Here is a 17,916-nt window from a genome sequence, read left to right as displayed (position 1 = left end):
TCCTGCCCACCAGGCCACTTGAGCTCTGGCAGCCAGGCTGGTGAGGGGCCTCGCAGAGGGGGGTGGGTAGGGGTGGGATTTGGGAACAGGAACAGTCAGGTCCTCTTCACACCCACCGTCTCTGGCCTCTCTGGCCACTTGCAGGCCTCCACCCGACATTTTCTTTGTCCCATTGCAATGAGAGAAGCCACTCTGGGGTCAGGCAGAGCTGGTTCGAATCTAAGCCCTGCCAGTTCTGGCGGTGTGACCTTGGGCAGAAGTGCCCTTTCTCCAAATCCTCGCCTATTTTGCTAGGATTAAGTTCGTCCATGGTGAAGAATTGTCTAGCGCGGAGTCGGCACTCAAAGCTGTCTCTTTCCCCAGTCGGTGCGAGTGTCCTGGGTGCAGGGGCAGCGCTGGGACAAGCGGGACCAAGAGGGCTGGGCTCTGTCGTCTCCTGGCCACCAGAGGCTGCAGGACAGGGCAGCCGGGAGAGGCCTGGAGTGAAACCAGCGGCGGGGGTGGGGGTGTGTAGGTGAGGACTCTGGCTGTCAGTGAGAGGCTGGGAGAGCCTGGGAGCGGCCTGTGTCCTGAGGGCTCCAGGGGGTGTGAGCACACAAGGTCAGCGTGAGCCGTGTGTGCACGGTGAGAATACACAACCTGTGTCATTGTGTGTCTGGGCTCTCCAGGTGTGCATGAGAGCGTGTTCTGATGGCTTGTGAAGGGCAGGTGGGCAGAGGTGCATGGCTATGACAGCACATGATCCCCCAGCGTGTCTGTGTAGACTTGAGGGGTGACTGAGGAGTGTCTGAGGGATGGGAGTTCATAGGCATCTCGAGGGAGGCGTGTACGTGCGTGGGGGTGGGCATGCGTGTGGTTGTGTGTGCACACGTGTGTATTATGGTTGCTGTGTGCAGACGTGACTGCAACAGAATGATAAAAACCAGCTTCCTCTGGGAAAATGCCCCCTGGATTTTTTTTTTTTTGTGGGACCCTCGCCGGCGGCCGGGGAACAAACCGGCACTGCAGAGGCCACAGGCAGCCTCGCAGCCCAGCGCTCAACTGCTGCGCCACCAGGGGAGGCCCCCCCAGATATTTTTAAGCATTGGACAATTTTAGGACTGAACTCCTAGTCTCCTGGTTTCATCACGTACAACAGACATCGTGGAGCTTCTATTGTCTGAGCGGCTCCCACATAGGCTAAGTGGGACCTGGGTGTGCACCGCGAGCGTCTTGGCCCTCCCAGTCCAGCAGGCAGATTTCAAGCCTTCGAGTTGGCCAGGAAATCTGGCTTCAGGGAGGACGCTGGATGTCCTTGGGCCAATTGTTCCTCCTCTCCGAGCCCCGCACCTGCCTTTCAGCTTCGGGCTTGGGAAGCAGGCGGCCATTTGTCAGGTGCATGCTGCGGAGGTGGGGGAGGGTTAGACACGCAAGCTTGGCTCTCTGTGAGACATGGGATCAAATCCCAGATCCTCCCCCTAAACCCTGATCTAAGGCTTCATGTCTGCCAATCACCCAGGCTTAGCTTCACTATCTGTAAAGATTAAATGAAAAATAATAACAAAACTTACGAAGCCCATACCCCTTACTGCAAGCCGGGCGCTGCTCGGCAGCTTTCATTTATCAGATCACTTCCCAACAGCCCACTGGTAGGTGCCAGTATTAGTCCCACTTTACAGATAAGGAAAGGAAGGTTCAAGGAAGTTATGTCACAAGCACTTGTGTGTGTGTGTGTGTGTGTGTGTGAGTGCACCGCTGGTAAGTGGGGGCCCCAGGATTAGAACCCAGGCTGATAAGCTCCCAGGACTCTAAGCACATATTGTAAATGCTTGAATGCAGGCCTCCTCCTGAGGACTCAGTAACTGTCATTCTTGTGCCCCCCGTCGCAACAGACTCTCAAGCTCAGAAGGTATGGACTTAAGTGTTTATTCCAGGAAGTTTTCTCAGAAATAATCTTCATTCGGGCAACGAAAGCAACAGCCTCCCACTTTACAGAGCAGAGCACAGACACCAGAGAGGTGGAGTGAGCGGGCCGGGCTGGGGTCACAGAGCAGGAAGCAGATGAGGCCCGGGTGAGGAGGGGGCTCCGTCCCCGGCTCAGGCAGACGGGAAGATGAGGAAGCCGCTGAAGACGCTGTCAGCCTCGGGCCCCTGGTAGATGCGGCCCTTGGCGGGGTCCTTCTCAATCCAGACACGGTCCCCACGCTGCAGCTGGAGCACCGTGCCCCCCGACACCACCTGGAAGATGGCCCTGCTGTTGGCGTCGCAGAAGCCCAAGGTGCGCCGGACCTGGCTCCGCGCGGACAGCATGATGGACAGACAGATGTCCCACTTGGACACCACCTGGAAGGTGAAGTAGTAGTAGCCGGGCACGGCGCAGACGAAGTGGCCCGAGTTGTTCTGATACGCGCCCTCCTGGTTGGTGACGACGGTGCCGAAGATGACCACGTTGCTCCCTGAGAGTGAGTTCCGCAGCAGGGCCGAGAAGGCCGGCCTTGGCTGGTCCTTGATGTTTCCTGGGTTGCCCTTGGCGCCTCTGCTTCCTGGGGCACCAGGATCCCCCGGGAGGCCGCTGGGCCCTGAGTAGCCCAAAATGCCAGGTAATCCAGGGAGCCCAGGGTCCCCCTGGTCTCCTTTAGGGCCTCGGATGCCCGTCCTTATGGCGGGGGCCCCTGTCAGGAGAAAGGCCAGATCACGAGTGAGAGTCTAGTGTCCAGCGGTCCTCAGGAAGACGACGGCCCGGGACTGCTGGGGAGGGTGAGAAGGGAGGGCAGCGCCTGGGCCGTCCAGACATTGACCCGAGCCCGTGCGTGAGCTTGGGCAGTCATCCCAACCTCTCTAGCCGCAGCTGCTTCACTTGTAAAGTGGAGAGAAATGTGGACAGGCTGGGAAAGGGTCGGGTTCTGGGAAAAGCAGAACGTGGCTCCTCTGGATATTCCTGCCCAGCACCTGCACCCCTCACCCCCAGAGTACCAACCCTGCTGTCCTCAGGTTCAAGGGCCGCATGGAGGATGCCTGGATGCACGTTATTGCAAATGTCAGTGCAGGAGGTTCTGGTTTGCTGTGGCCTGGGAGGCTCAGTGGGGTTACGGGAAACCTCCCTTTTCCTTCACCCCTAGCCTGCTGTCCAGAAACTGAGAGTTTCTGACGCCTGAACGGACAGGGAGAGTGGAAGCAGGGGCAGAATTGGGAGGGATGGAAGGAAGCAGAAGGCACAGTTGACATAAGTCGAGCCCTGTGTGCCAGACAGGACGTTGTCATTTTCCAGTTGAGGGAATGGAGGCTCAGAGAGGGTCCCTTGCTGAGGTCACACAGTAAGACAAGGGCTCCTTGGTCTCAAGCCTAGGGCCTCAGTCTTTCTGGTAACTGAGTAACCAATGGCTGGGTGCTCCTGAAGACATTTCACGCTCACTGCTGGTGGCAGCCTGTTCTCTGGAGGAAGACTCGGCCAGTAAGGGAGAGGCTCGGGGGCTGGGGGACAGGGCCCAGAGAGAAAGCGAAGTCTCCTCGCCTCTGGGACCAAGTGTCCCCAGAGGAGCTTTCTGTAGAGGGCCAAGTGCTTCTCAGTGCTCCTCCCCCCAGCCTCCATCCTGGATCCCAGAGCAGGGGGAGGGGTGAGGGACTGGGGGGGCAGAAGGCATGCTTACCCGGTTCCCCTTGCTCCCCCTTGAGGCCTGGCCTCCCAGGTCGGCCTGGTATTCCTGCGGCCCCATTTGTTCCGTCTGGTGCTCGGCATACGTCCTGGGTCACTGCAGAGGCCAGGGATATGGCCAGCACGCCGGCTGCCAACCAGCCCCAGGGGGCCCCCATGATGCCACTGTGGAGACACAAGCAGAGCCGGGCAGGCTGGACACACCCGCTTTCACATTGAATCTCTCCCTCCCACACACACACAGTGATGACACCCACATGAAGCCTGGAGGCCCTCTGAAGTCCCCCTTCTAACCAGCTCCGGGGACCCCACACCTACACACAGAACCACAAACTCACAAGATGCACACGTGCAACGGAGCACATCTGTAGAGGTGCACCCTCAGACACAAACACCAGCTCTTACCCCACACCTACATGACAGAGTAAGCAGTAAAAATCTACCACACGCTTGGGACACACAAACTGACCCCCAAATTGACGCCATCCCTCACTTGCCTGGACACACACATTCATATACTGCTACAGACGATCAATTCCACTGGACAAATATTTATTGAGCACCTGCTCCTTATTTAACTAACGCGCTCTCGCCCGGCTGGTAGGGCTGTGCACGCCGCAGGGATTCACAGAGGCTGGACACAGCACACCTGCTCACTCCCGCATACACTCGGCCCCTTTCAGCAACGCTCCCCCACACACACCATCTTCTCTGTGAGAGCTTCCTGCCACATTCTGACACCCCCAGCCTCGCCAGCTTCTTGTGCTTTGGGGGACCAGGCCCAGGAACTCTTATTAGAGCTGATGAATCTGAGCCTCCCACCTTCCCCCAGCTCTGACCCAAGGAGTTGATTCCCCACTCAGCCATTCTGGATCAGGTTCTCCCCCCACCCCTGTCCTGGCACAGAACCAACTAGTTGTGCTCTCCCTCCCTCCCTGCCTCAGTGGTCAAGCCTCCCAGGCTGGCTCCCTGGTCCCCTGAACTTCATGCCCCCCCCCCTCAGGCGCTGGCCTCACCTGCCTCGGGTGGTCAACTCGACTGGACGCTCCTGCCCTCACCCAGGGCCCCTGTGGGACACTCAGCAGGGGCGGTGCTGGACTGAGGACAAGTTTCACATCCTTTTCCACTTCCCTTCTCCTCCGTGGACCTGCCCCTGGCCTTGCCCCAGAAGCCAGAGCCCAGACAGGGACATTTTGAGCAGACCTCAGCAAAACCGAGACACTGACGTCCTACCTCAGCACAGCTGGTGTGGGTGAGGGAAGCACGGCAGGGTCTGCATGGATGGGGGCAGAGGAGGGCGTCCCGGGGGAGCGGTGAGAACCAGAGAGGCATCAGGGTGGAGAGAAACTCCTTTAAATTTGGTTAAGTCCTAAGACTTTTTCTTGATAATGAAAGCAGCACGTATTCATTGTCACAGCTTGGACAGCGCAGCAAAGCAAAGCACACAGAGCAGTGGAATGTGGTGAGAAGCTTGGCAACCTGCTCTCCACCTGCCGCGGCATAGCATACCCTTGGAGAGCCACTTACCCTCTTGGGCCTTAGCTTTCTTATTTGTAAATCAGGAAGCACAGATTTACCTCATTGAGCTATTAAAAACTTCTCATGACACAATACACATGCAAAACATAGGGACATAAAATAGTGGCTTAAAAATGAGGATTCTACCATCTAGAGAACTGTTGTTAAATTTGGATGATCATCCAGCCTTGCTCTCTCTTGTGGACGGGGAGCTCACCACCTGCCAGCACAGCTCACTTTGACCTTGAGAGCTTGTACTTAGATTGAGTGACTCTGTCTCACCCAAGACTGGAGACCCTAGTGTTCAGGCCTGGACTGACCACATATTCCTGCTTCTTCCCATGACCATATTTTTTTCCCTGAAAATTTTGCCAGAGGGAGGAGGAGGGAAGAGAAGGCTGTTGTACATGCGCAGATGAAGATGGCCTAAGGCCAGGGTTGTCACACCTTTGGACTCCTTTTTCGTTTGCATTCTTGCATGGCACCCAATATAGACCCAGCAGACACCAGGCGTGGGCCCCAGAGCTCCTCCTGTTAGCCCCTCCTGTGCACCCAGACTTCAGGAGGTTAGGAAAGCAGGAATCTCACCCACTCAGCCCACATCTGACTCATAGTGGGACCTGGCAAGATTCACCATTCCCTGGACTTCAATTTCTTTATCTGAGATGGGGCTACCAAGGGATTATATAAACTTCCAAGGAAGTTTATACTGTCAAACCACATTAAAATAAGTCATCGTATGAACAATATCTCTGTGACCTGCCAAGTCCCCTAACCACTCTGAGCCTCACTTTCTCCATCTATCAAGAAGTTGCCCTAAATCTTCTGTAGCACCCCTTCTGCTACCCACCTTCTTTGATAGGTATCAATTTATTTTGATAGTTTCTTATTTAAGGAATCAGCAGGATGATAAAACTGATTCAATGATGAATGTGAGAAACATTCAATAGTAATAATAATTATTAATAATAATAACAAAAAAGACAAGAATCCTGGACCAGCTAGGTTAGATATAAAACTGGTTAAGTTCTACAGGGCAAAAAATTACAACATTGGGAGGGGGGCACTTCTCTATGAGAAAGAAATCATTTGCATCTCAATCAGACAAAAATAACTTGCAACTTATCAGTTTTTTACCAGCTACCAGCTATCTTTACAGAGCCTGGGACCTAATCAATAGTAAATAATAAGTCAAGCAAAGTGACATTCCCCTAGAGTGGCAGGTGCCCCTTAGGAGGGCTCGTTAGACACTGTTCTAATTTGACTTTGAAAGGACACCAGTTATCTATTTGCCTTATTTCCAAGTGTTGGATGATTTTACTTATCAGGCTGTTGCAAGAGTATAAACACTTCCCAGGAAAGAAAAGGTGTCGATAGTAATGAACACAGAATTAGTGTGGTAAGCAGATGGGTCAGAGAGAGACACCTCCCATCCCACGGGTGGATTATTCTTCTACTTCTCCAGACTCCTGGAGGGGAGGCAGATGTAGGGACGAGAGGAAAGCCCTGGCAATGCTCGGAACACCAAGATCCACCAGCCCCCGTCTCGGCAGGTGGTTGGAGTTTTAAAGAATGAGCAAAAAATAAACGAATAAAACTACAAAAACCGAAACCAGTCAAATTCTTTATGATTGAGTCACATCTCACTCAAGGGCTGGGGTCCAAGATCAGCATATTAGGCAAAAATTGTAAATGGTCAATATTATCGTTGGGAAAAAAAAAAAAAAAACAACCTTAGGGCAGCGCTGTGTTGGAGACTGTATTACCATTTTGCAATAGTCTTTGCTGTCAGTTTTGGCTTTAACATAGAACAGATTTTTCTTTCTTTAATTGGGTGCCAGTAGCCTAATGTATATCCCCTCCTCCCCAGAGTAACTGGATTTTTAAAGACTGAATCATACTCAGGGTGAGGGCTTTAGTCCATGAAGGGCTCTGGGGGACACAGGTCCTTCGGTTTCCCCATCCAGGCTCATTCCAGAAATCGGTTCCTTGAGGCTCCAGAGGATGGGCAGTACCCTGACCTTATTTATGTGGGTATTTTTTAGCTCTTTCCTTCTCTGAAGCTTACTAGGCAAAATGCAGATTGCCAAATGTGCCTATAACTCTGAAGTTCTTGCATTTCTTTTCTATTCATTTTTAAAGAAAAGGTGCAATTTATACACAGTAGACTGCGCGGATCTTAGGGGCACCATTCAGGAGCTCTTTATTTGCGTGAGCACACCCTATACCTCCCGAGAGATCAAAATATGGAGCATCTCCATCACCCCAGTACTACCTCCCTTGTCAGACTGGCCAGTTTCCACCGTCTATCTCTGTGGGCCCTTCTGCCCATTGTTTAAGATTTATTTATTTATGCATACAAGAGCTGGGGTACAGGCCAGAGGTGTGGGGGGTGAGAGGATTCACCAGAGACAGAGTAGGGAACAGAACAGGCAGACCAACCGAAACACACTGCTGAGGGGAGCAGCAGGCGAGACAGGGGAGGTCTGCTGCGCCATGTGGTTGCTCCCTGGCTGGGGCTCGAACTCGTGAAGTGGCTGCAGACAGCTTCATAGATTGCATCTTAACCCCTTGCGCCACCAGGGAGGCCCCTCCTTCTGCCCATTCTTGAGCTTCATGAAAATGGAATCCAGTGCGTGCTTTTTTGTCACCTGCTCCTAAGATGCCTCCCCATTGTGGCCTGTGTCCGCTCAGTTTTTGTTGCCGAGTAGTATTCCGCTGCATGTGCGCCGCGCCTGTCTAGCCCTCCCCCACCGGTGGACAGCTTTGGTTATGAGGAATAAATCTTCCGAGCGCGGTCTTTCTGGAGCCCTCTTCGCCAGCTGCCCGGTCAGCACAGACGCCCAAGCCTCTGGTGATGGCAGGAAAGGGGCATGGAGTTTACTAGTCACTCCTTCCTCTCCCACCTGCTGCCCCCACCTGCCCCTCAAAAACCAAACCTCCGGGACCCTCTGTCTCCTTCCCCCCACCCAGTCTTCTTCTCCCGGCTCTTTATAATGGAGATCGACTTAATCAGGCCTCTCCAGCTAAGCCCCTTCCCTCCCCCTGCGCCTTCTGGGTCTCTATTGTCCCGTCCCTTCCAGGATCAGGGTTTTGTTGGCCAGGGGGAGGGCGCCTGGGAATTGGGGAAGGAGCTGCCAGAGCTTGCTCTCCTCTTCAGCGACCGTCTTTGTTCTTTGTATCTCTTGGCCAGTTAAAGCGCTTTAGGGGATTGTTTTACAAAAAAAAAAAAAAAAAAACAAAACAGACAAAACAAGTGATTTGTCGTGGAGACGGAGGCAGCACGGCCTCTGCCTTCCCTTTGCCTTCTGCACGAAAGATCTCCTGTGTCTGGCGTCGCAGCAAGCCCGCGCGAGCAGCTCCTCTCCCAGCCGCAGTCCCGGCTCAGAGTGACACCGCCCTTTTAGCTTGGCCTCTGGGCACAGGTGTGAGCACTTACACATGCGCACGCCTGCACTCCAGGGCCCAGGTGTCCACAATGAGAGGCGTGCCCAGTGCCCACGCCCCATGCCCTGGCATCCATGCTAGCAGAGGGAGGACAGGAAAAAGCCCAATGACTTCATTGACCCTGGAGATTTACACTGGAGATGACATTGGCCCCACACTGGGAGTCCCGGGCATGCATGTGGTAGGCACTTAGCAAAAGTCCTGTCTCCTTGTAGGGGAAGGTAAAAAGTATCAGGCTTTTCTGCCCTCTCGCCATGAGGATAGATGATGGAACCCCGCGGTCCTGAATGCGTGCCTGATGGCGGGCACCTGGAGTCCAGTTTGGGATTCACCTGGACTGACACTGAGCTTTTAGGGGCGGCATCATGGGGATGCCAGTGTTATAGGACAGGGAGAGGGGCAGCCCAAGCCCCGCAAACCTGCCTATTCTAAATGGGTTCTGCCATCCTCCGCATCAACACAAAACATATAAGACTTTAATGGGAAGGATCTTTAATAAAACTAGGAAACAATACAGGTAAGGCAAAGAGTCTAGTTTCTAAATGAAGCACCCAAAGTTACCCGTCCCCTCGTGGGTAAAAGTCCATCCATATGGGATCGGCCCAGAGCAAGGCCCCAAAGCCTGCCACAAGTCTAAAGCATCTTCCAGTGGGGACCCACGGAAAAGGGTCACAAACAACCGGACAAGCCCGGAAGGAAAAGAGCAAAATCAACATCGAGATAAAAGCTGCCATGGTCACCTCCCCACGGGTCTCACCCACATCTGTGTCACCCCGTCCACGACCAAAAGACAAGCGCAGTTTCTTCACGTGTCTCTAGGCTCCATGCGCCTCCTCCAGGTCTCCTGGCTCCATCCTGCTTCCTTCCTCAGTCTCTTCTCCAGCTTCTCCTCTTCCTGCTCAGCTCCACCCTTCCTTGGGTGGGGCAGGGAACCTGGAACCTCCCCCTTTCCTGGGGACCACCCTGTTACACCAGCAGAAGGTGGGAAGGAAGCAGAGAAGCAAAGAAGCAGAAGCAGAAGCCGAGAGAGAAGCAGAGCCATGAGAAGAGCAGAGAGAACGTGAGAGAAGGCCGGAGAGTCCAGAATGAAGACTTGCTGGGGGTTGGGAGACCTGCCAGCCTCCTGGCCCCCCAGCACCCCTCCCTGCCATGTACCTGGTAAATCCCAATAAAAGCCTGAAAAGCCACTGAGGGCTCCAGGACTCTCTCCTCCTTTACCCCATCTGCTGGAGTCATAGAAAACCTGCTCAGTGGCCTGTCCTGCCCTTACACTCCCCCCACCCCACCTGCCACTCAGGTGCCAGTTGAGACACCCAGGAGAAGATGTAAAAAGAAGACAAAACAAGGCAAATGTGGTTTCTTTGGGGGAGGGTAAAACAAAATAGGAAGAAAATGCACCCCACTCTCTGGCTGCACCCTCGGTGCCCACGGGGACGCAGTGAGCCTGTGAGGTGCCAGGTGGAGCCAGAAGCAAACCTAGCTGTAAAGGCGCTAATGGAAGCCACCAGGCCAGCAGGCAGGTGAGATGTAAAAAGGCTAAGAGGATTAGGAGAGTTTGGAAAACAGAGCAGGGGTGGGGGCTGGGCCCTGTATCCTGTGGGCTGTTGGCGCCCCACAGCCACAGGGAACGGGCATCCACATGGCTAGGACAACATTAGCTTCCGAGGAGCTCACACAGCTGTGAAGTCTGCAGGGGGCGGCCAGGGTGAAGCCACACTTACAGGAATAACCTCCCACATTTGCCCATCACTGCCTGAAATCCCACCTACCCCCATTTTTCCCACGGGGTAGGCACTGCCCTCTCTGGGATGCTTCACAATCGAAATGTGTGTTTGCAAGGTATTAATGGGCGTTACTTAGCCCTGCTGCTGGGCTTAGCACTGGTACTTAATACGTTGGCTCACTTCGTCCTCACGAGCCCAGGGAGATGGCACTCTGAGGAGGCAACTGAGGCTCAGAGAGGGAAGGGGCTGGCGCAAAGGCAGACAGCTGTCGGTGGTGACAGAGCTATTGCCCCCACAACAGGTACCTTCGTGAAGTGGTACCTTTGGCATCCTGCAGACGGTGGTGGGAGAGAGGGCAGCGGTGTGTCTAAAAATAGGAACTCTGAAAGGGAGAGAGGGGAGATCAGACTACTGGCGATGGGGATCTGAAGCCAAGCTCTGCCAGTTTCACAAATAGACCTGCCCGGTGCCAGGCATTTTACATACACCGTCTCGCTTAGTTACACAGTATCCTCACAGGGAGGCCCAGGGGTGAGGGGACTTGCTCACCAGTCTAGGGTTGCCAGATTTAACAAATAAAAACACAAGGTGCCCAGTTCAATTTGAATTTCAGAGAAATAACAGTGTGTATGGCATATACTCACACTAAAAGAATATATACACCCTATAATTTATCCGGCAACCACAGAGGTCACAAAACCTGCAGGGGAGTGTTCCCCGTCCTTCCGGCCTCTGGAAAGTCTGCCCTGGCCGGGAGTGCTCCTCTCTGCCTCCTGGGGGAAAAGGAGCCTCAGTCCTCACCTAGAACCCTGCTCCAGCCACCACCATGGCCCCCCACATCACTGCCAGGCCAGGCTGCCCCCTGGGGTCTTGCTCCCTGGCCCAGACTTTCATCAGGAGAGGCCAGTGTGCCTGGAGGCAGGGCCTGGGTTCTCGCCCCCGCCCTGTGGGGTGTCCTTGGGCAAATCACTGTGGGGCAACCAGCCCAGGGCATGCGGGTGCATTGTGCCTTCGGGCAGAGGGATAAAGGGTCTGGGAGCCCTTGGGAGAGCTGACAGGTCTTTAACGCTGAAGCAGGGGCCGGGGACAGGCAGACGCGGCTGGGAGGCAGGGAGGCAGGCGGGAAACTGGCAGCAGCCAAACCTTCCAGCCCCCGCGATCTCTGCGCTCAATCTCCGTCCGGGCGTCAGTACTTTTAGGCACACGGCGCCCACAATTACAGGCCCTCATGCTCTGCTCACGCCCCTCGGCCCCGGTGTCCCTGCATGCCCTGTGCTTGCCCTCCCAAGCGCTTTTTGCACCAACACAATATCACGCGCAGGCAGCAAGTCTGCAGCGGTGGCCAGACGGGCTAGAGGGGAGGGGAAAAAAAGCCTGATTTAACTTATTTCCCTACAACTACTCTGGGCCTCGGTGTCCCCTTCTGTAAAGCAGAGGAGGGATGAACCAAAACAGCAGTTCCTTGTTCGGGGTCACCAGGGGGAGCTGCTAATCCCCACTGCTGCAGCAGGATCTCTGCGGCGGGGCTTCTGCCTTTTCCTGTTCCGGGGTGCCCCACCCAGGCCCCCAGCACCTTTCTGGAACCCTGACAGCAACTGAGGGTATCTGCAACGTTGACCTGTTTGCTGGAGCGTGGAGCTCCTCTCCCACCGCCCCGCATGTTTGGACATGATCTTCTAGCATCTGACAAGTGGGAAGCAGGCCCCGCAGGGGTTAGAAATACCTGATGCAGAAGGGGGCCAAGGCCAGGTTTGTTGGGTGGAGGAGGGAAGGTCACTAAATCTCCCCTGGGGGGCCTCCCTTGTGGCCCAGGGAAAAGTTAAGTCTCAGCACTGCTGCCCGAGTTAGATCCTGGCCAGGGAACTACCCACAGGGCGCAGCAGACCTCTCCTGGCTCGCCCCCTGCTCCCCTCAGAAGTGCATTTCAGTAGATGCACCTGTTCTGCTCCCCACTCTCTCTGGTGAATCCTCTCCTCCCCTACACCCCAGTCCTATCAGTCAATAAAAAATTAAATCTCCCCTGGGGCCAAGACCCGCCCCAACCCAGGAGCTCAGAAATATTTCTTACATCTTAGTAGGGATTTCTGTGTCTCATAGCCCCTGCTTGGCTCCCAAATCCCCACGAGGGGACTTAAAAGCTGCTGTGTCAGGGGGCCTCCCCGGTGGCGTAGGCGGTTGAGCGCAGTGCTGTGAAGCTGTCCGCAGCCTCTGCAGTGCAGGGTTCGATTCCCGGCCGGCTGCAGAGATTTCCACATGGCGTGGCAGACCTCTCCTGTCGCGCCCGCTGCTCCCCTCAGCAGTGTCTTTGGTCAGTCTGCCTGTTCTGTTCCCCGCTCTGTCTCTGGTGAATCTCTCACCCTCCCGCGCCTCTGGCCTGTACCCCAGCTATTGTATAAATAAAAAATAAATCTTTTATTTAAAAATAAATTACAGACTTAAAAAAAAAGCTGCTGTGTCATTCCCAGTGAATGGGTGGAAAACTAAGGCTCAGAGAGGGCAGAGTGTTCCCCGTGCCACACAGTAGAGTGGGCCCAGTTTCCAGTCTGGGGCTAACTCCCTCCACTAGCCTGGCCCTCGGGGGTCTGGAAGGTGTCAGGCACAGGGGGCAGGGCGCTGCCGTGTCTTGTCTCAGCCTTTCCCCTTCCTGGGTGCCTTTCTTCATCATGATTTTCTGAGTCTCGCCTCTGTCCTGCCAGCATCTCTCTAGCAGCAGTTCCCTGATGTAAGGCAACCAACCCATTCCGAGCAGGTTTATGAATGGTTCTAGCAGCCACATGCTCTTCGCCGTGGTTTGTAGTCGCTCCAACACTCCTTTGTACACTCCACTCCTCCACCCTTAACACCGCACCACCACCGCACCGCACTCTGCTGCACCACCCTTATATTATCAGTCTTTTAGCGCAGGTGTACCCACTTCAGGTGCCCGCCATCAGGCATGCACCCAGGATCACAGGGCTCCCTCATCCATCCTGATGGCGGGAGGGCAGAAAAGCCTGATACCTTTTACCTTACCCTACACCTGACCTCTCCCATGGCCCCTGCTTTCCTGAGCCAGGACATGCCCAGGTCCCCACGGGGCCAGAGGTGGGTTTGGGTGTGGGTCTCCTGGTGCCCCAGCTCCAGCTCACTTTTCTTTTTTTTTTTTTAAAGATTTATTTATTTATACATACAAGAGCTGGGGTACAGGCCAGAGATACAGGGGGGTGAGAGGATTCACCAGAGATAAAGTGGGGAACAGAACAGGCAGACTGACTGAAATACACTGCTGAGGGGAGCAGCGGGTGAGACAGGAGAGGTCTGCTGCGCCATGTGGGTTGCTCCCTGGCCGGCCTGGGATCGAACTTGGGTTGCAGAGGCTGTGAACTGCTTCCTAGTGTGGTGCTTCTGTCTCCAGCTCACTTTTCTACACGTGAGCTGCTCTGGAATGTGGGCTAAGGACAGCTGCGCCTGCCCTCTCCCCACCCTCTCTTCCCAACCCTCCACTGATTACAAATAAACACCCGGTCCATGGGAGAGTAATTAACTCTCCAGTGTGGGGAGAACTAATCAGCCTGGAGTTTGCTGCAGGTGGGAAAAGCGAAGGCTTTTCCTAAGTAGTATGCAAATGACACCCGTAGTATGCAAAGCAGCCTCTCCGGGCTCCTGGGAAAGGCTGAGAAGCAGCACAGAGGAGGAACTGACTGGGAATGGTGGCTCCAGCTACAGGGGCCAGATCCCTTAGGATTAGGGGTCCTGGGGGTTAGAATAGGAGTGGGGAACTCACCTTCAGGGTCCCTAGAAACCTGCAGGCCTTGCGTCTGGAGTATTGGGGGGAGGCAGACGGAGAAGCTGACTCAGGGCTCAGAGGGATCGGATTTTGAATCTGAACACTCCCAGGCCTTACCTATGAGACCTTGGGCCAGTCACTTCCGGAGCCACAGTTTTCTCTTTGAAAGATGGGGAGAAGATGCTTTTCAGGCTTGTCCCGCATGCTGGGCGGTACATAAAGTGTAACAGAGCCTGGCTCTTAGCAGGTGTGTGGTAAACGAGACTCTTAATAGAAAGCATCACGCTAGACCCTTAGCATCCCATGTGGACCCCACACTGGCTTGACAAGCCTCTGCCCCTTGGGGCTCCTACTCATCTGGCCTGTCTTTGGGGAGGCATCTGGCCCTGTGATGGTGATTTGAAAAGTTTCAGGGACAACCTTCTGCCCCCAGGTATGTTATCTCTCCTACTTTGACATTCTGGGCTGGAGCTCGGGTAGGAGAGTGGGGCTCCTAGGGAGAAAGCTTACAGGGGCACTCACTGTCAGGATTGTGCAAGAGCAGAATCAGCCCCCAGGATGGGTGCCTCCTTCAACTCGGTACCACTTTTGTCAACCTCTCTCAGTGGTTAAGGACGGCCCTTTAAAATGCAGGGGTGGGGTAGGGGCAGGAGGCAATTTTTTTTGGTGATGGACATAATTTATATCTTGACTGAGGTGTCAGTTATGCACTTGTTGAAACACATCAAATGGTACATTTAAGTGATGACCACTCACCTCCATAAAACACAATTTAAAATAAGACAAAATATATGTATCTTCTGGGAGCATCACACACTAATGTGCAGTGATGATGACGACTGAAGTAGGCATCCAGCCCGTGTTTGCATTCCTCCTGTGATGGGGAGCTCACTACCAACCGTGCACCACTTGTTTAAGAGTGGAACTGGGATTTGAAGCTAAATGTGACTCCAGTGTCCAGGGCCTTGGCCTCTACTCTCCAGACTTGCACAGGGTCACGTGTGCTCAGGAACAATCCAAAGATTGGGGTGTGATGTGGCGTATCATGTTTGGCAGAGACATTAAGATATTAAGGGGTCCCATATATCTGGAGGGAAGTTGTACTTTCCCGCCCCCTCCCAGCAGGTAAGTGGGGGGTGGGACCAGCTCTATGCTCTGACACCTGAGCAGGGCAGGGTAGCATAGCTGGTGTGCCCCCTCCAAAACCCACTTGCCTGCTGTTGTTCCCACAGGGGCCTCATGTGGTGATGGTGGAGCCACAGAACCCAAGTGGCCCAGGTCACTGGGTGTCTGCATGGACGACAATCCCGGAGAGCCACTGGGACCGCAGAGGCTTTGCAGGAGTGGTGCAAACCTCTGCGGTGTCAAGTTGCCTAAATTACATTTTCTGAACTGTGGGCCCAACACAGAACATATGACTTTGATATTGCTGCTGATCTCATAGTCCTAATCCCCACACCCCTCTGTTTGCAGGGCTGTCATCACTGTCTTTGACAACACCCTCAACAAAACCCTGCAGGCTGCGAGGTCCCAGGGGATTCCCACTGAGCTGTCCAAGGTCCTGTCCAGGGCCTGAGCTCCCCACCCTGCCTGGACTTGCATTAGTTCTGCGCCTTCCAAGCTGGGCATCTGGGATTCTAAAATGAAAACTACTCAGACTCCCTGGTGGCACAGGGGCTAAAGACACAGTGCTCCCAAGCTATCATCAGCCACTGCAACACGATCCCCAGCCAGGGAGCTACCCACATGGTGCAGCAGACCTGTCCTGTCTCACCTGCTGTTCCCCTCAGCAGTGTATTTCAGTAGAGCCACATGTTCTGTTCCCCACTCTGTCTCTGGTGAATCCTCCCACCCCCCACACCTCTGGCGTGCACCCCAGTTCTCGTATGCATAAATAAATAAATCTTTTTAAAAAAAAGAATGAAAATTACTCAGACTCACCTTTGGAGACGTAACATACTGTTGGAGGCAGACACAGAAACAACTCCCAAAGTGAGTAGGTCACCCAGTGCCAGAGACACTTAGACAACAGGTGGCGGATCTCGGGTAAGAGGCTCCAGTACTGGAATCTTGGGAGGCTTCCTGGAGAAGGTAGTAGTGGGGAGGGGGGGAAAGGGGAGGAGGGAAGTGGCATCAACAACCCAGGTCTGAGTACAAGTTCCTCTAATTAACACTATATTCCCCTTTTCCCTCAGTTTTCTCATCTGTTAAATGAAGGCAACAATGTACATATTCAGAGCTGAGCACACGAATCTGCTGTGTCTGTCATGTAGTCATTGCTCAGTAAAAAGTTGTTACTATGATCTCATTTAGCCCTTGCAACAACCATGCCAAAAGAGTAGAAGACACTAGTATTATCTGTTTCATGGACAAGAACAAGGAGGCTCAGAGCAGGCAAGTGACTGGCCTAAGACCACACAGCTGAGAAGTGGCTGAGCCTGGACTGGAGCTTGCCTTGGATGGGAGCCTGTGGGGTTAGGATTTGGGTCCTCAGACCTTGAGCCTTCCAGCTTCCTCTGACCACACCACCTCTCCTCATCCTTCATGCCTCAATGCCTGACCTTTGAGACCCCACTGCTTTTTAAATTGTGGTAAAATATACCTAATAAAAATTCACCATTTCAACCATTTTTAAATGGAGAGTTCAGGAGTAAAGTCTTAGCACTATCACCACGGTGGCCTGAGTTCGATCCCCAGCCAGGGAGCCGACCCACATGGCACAAAATAAATCTTGCGCATAAATAAATAAATCTTGAAAAAAAAAACAGAGCGTTCAGTGGCATGACCTGCATTCACACTGCTGAGTCACCACCAGCACTGTCCTCTGCAGAACCTCTTCCTACACCCCGAAACCCTGTGCCCACACTCTGTCCTGTCCCCTCCTCCCCGCCCCCCAGCCCGCGAACCATCCTGCTCTATGAATCCTCTCTTCCAGGTGACTCGATAAGTGGAACCAGACGATATTTGTCCTTTTGTGTCTGGCTTACTTCCCTCAGTGTAGTGTCTTCAAAGTTCACCCATGTTGTAACATGTGTCAGAATTTCCTTCCTTTGTAAAACGGAATAATACTCCATGGCCTGCAGATACACGTGTTTTATCCATTCATCCATCCACGGGTACTCAGGTTGCTTCCACCTTTTAGTTATTGTGCGTGGTTCTGTTTGATGTTCGAGTTCCTGCTTTCCTGAGATCCCCGCTGCCACCTCCTCGGAGGCCACTCCAAGGGCGATCCAAGAACCAGGCCCCTGCCCCCCTTGGCCTACAGCCCCCTGGCCTTCTGGCTGCCCCCCAGCTCCATGACCTGATGGCTCCCCCCACCCCACCATCTCCTTGGTTTAGATCCACCCCTTTCCCAAGGCCTGTCTTGAATACGCCCCCCTCCTCCAGGACGCGCCCTCTGCCGGCGGGTGCCCCTTCCTGCCGCGAGAGCCCTGGCCCTGCTTTTACCCCCAGCCGAGGACAGAACCTCCCTGACACCTCAGCTTACTGCTCTCTGTGCTGTCTCGTCCACTCCCTCCTTCCAGAATCAGGTATTGCCTTCAAAATATTGTTCAGCTGATTTCCTATTGGAGAAAAAAAAAACCCAAAAATGAGGGTCCTCCCCACAGTGTCCTGTTTAGGGGGTTCCTGCACACTACCAGTTAACTTGGCTCCCAGAGTCTGACTGCCCTCTGCATCCTCAAGCTAGAGAAGGCAGGGGAGCCAAGGGTTAAGTCCCCCTTGTCAGGCCTTGGGGAGGCAGAGGTGAGAGGCCTAGGGGAGCTGGCCCAGTTCAGAAGGAAGGTCGGAGTGAAGGTGGGGGGAGGATTTGGTGGGGGCAGGGGGAGATG

At 54.1% G+C, this 17,916-nt stretch overlaps 1 protein-coding gene across 1 annotated transcript; it reads right to left on the bottom strand.

Moving 5' to 3' along the window:
- Positions 1–1,898: 1,898 nt before the first annotated feature.
- On the bottom strand, positions 1,899–3,899 carry C1QA (complement C1q A chain). The gene is made up of 2 exons (XM_084241994.1): positions 3,627–3,899; positions 1,899–2,651 (listed from the first exon to the last, which is right to left on the bottom strand). Exons 1-2 carry the CDS (start codon positions 3,787–3,789, stop codon positions 2,077–2,079), a joined length of 738 nt encoding a protein of 245 aa, XP_084098120.1. The 5' UTR covers positions 3,790–3,899; the 3' UTR covers positions 1,899–2,076.
- Between the last annotated feature and the right edge of the window lie 14,017 nt (positions 3,900–17,916).

Source organism: Talpa europaea (assembly GCF_964194135.1).
Source record: "Talpa europaea genome assembly, chromosome: 9".
Taxonomy (NCBI): domain Eukaryota; kingdom Metazoa; phylum Chordata; class Mammalia; order Eulipotyphla; family Talpidae; genus Talpa; species Talpa europaea.
This window is presented reverse-complemented; position numbering and strand designations above follow the sequence as displayed.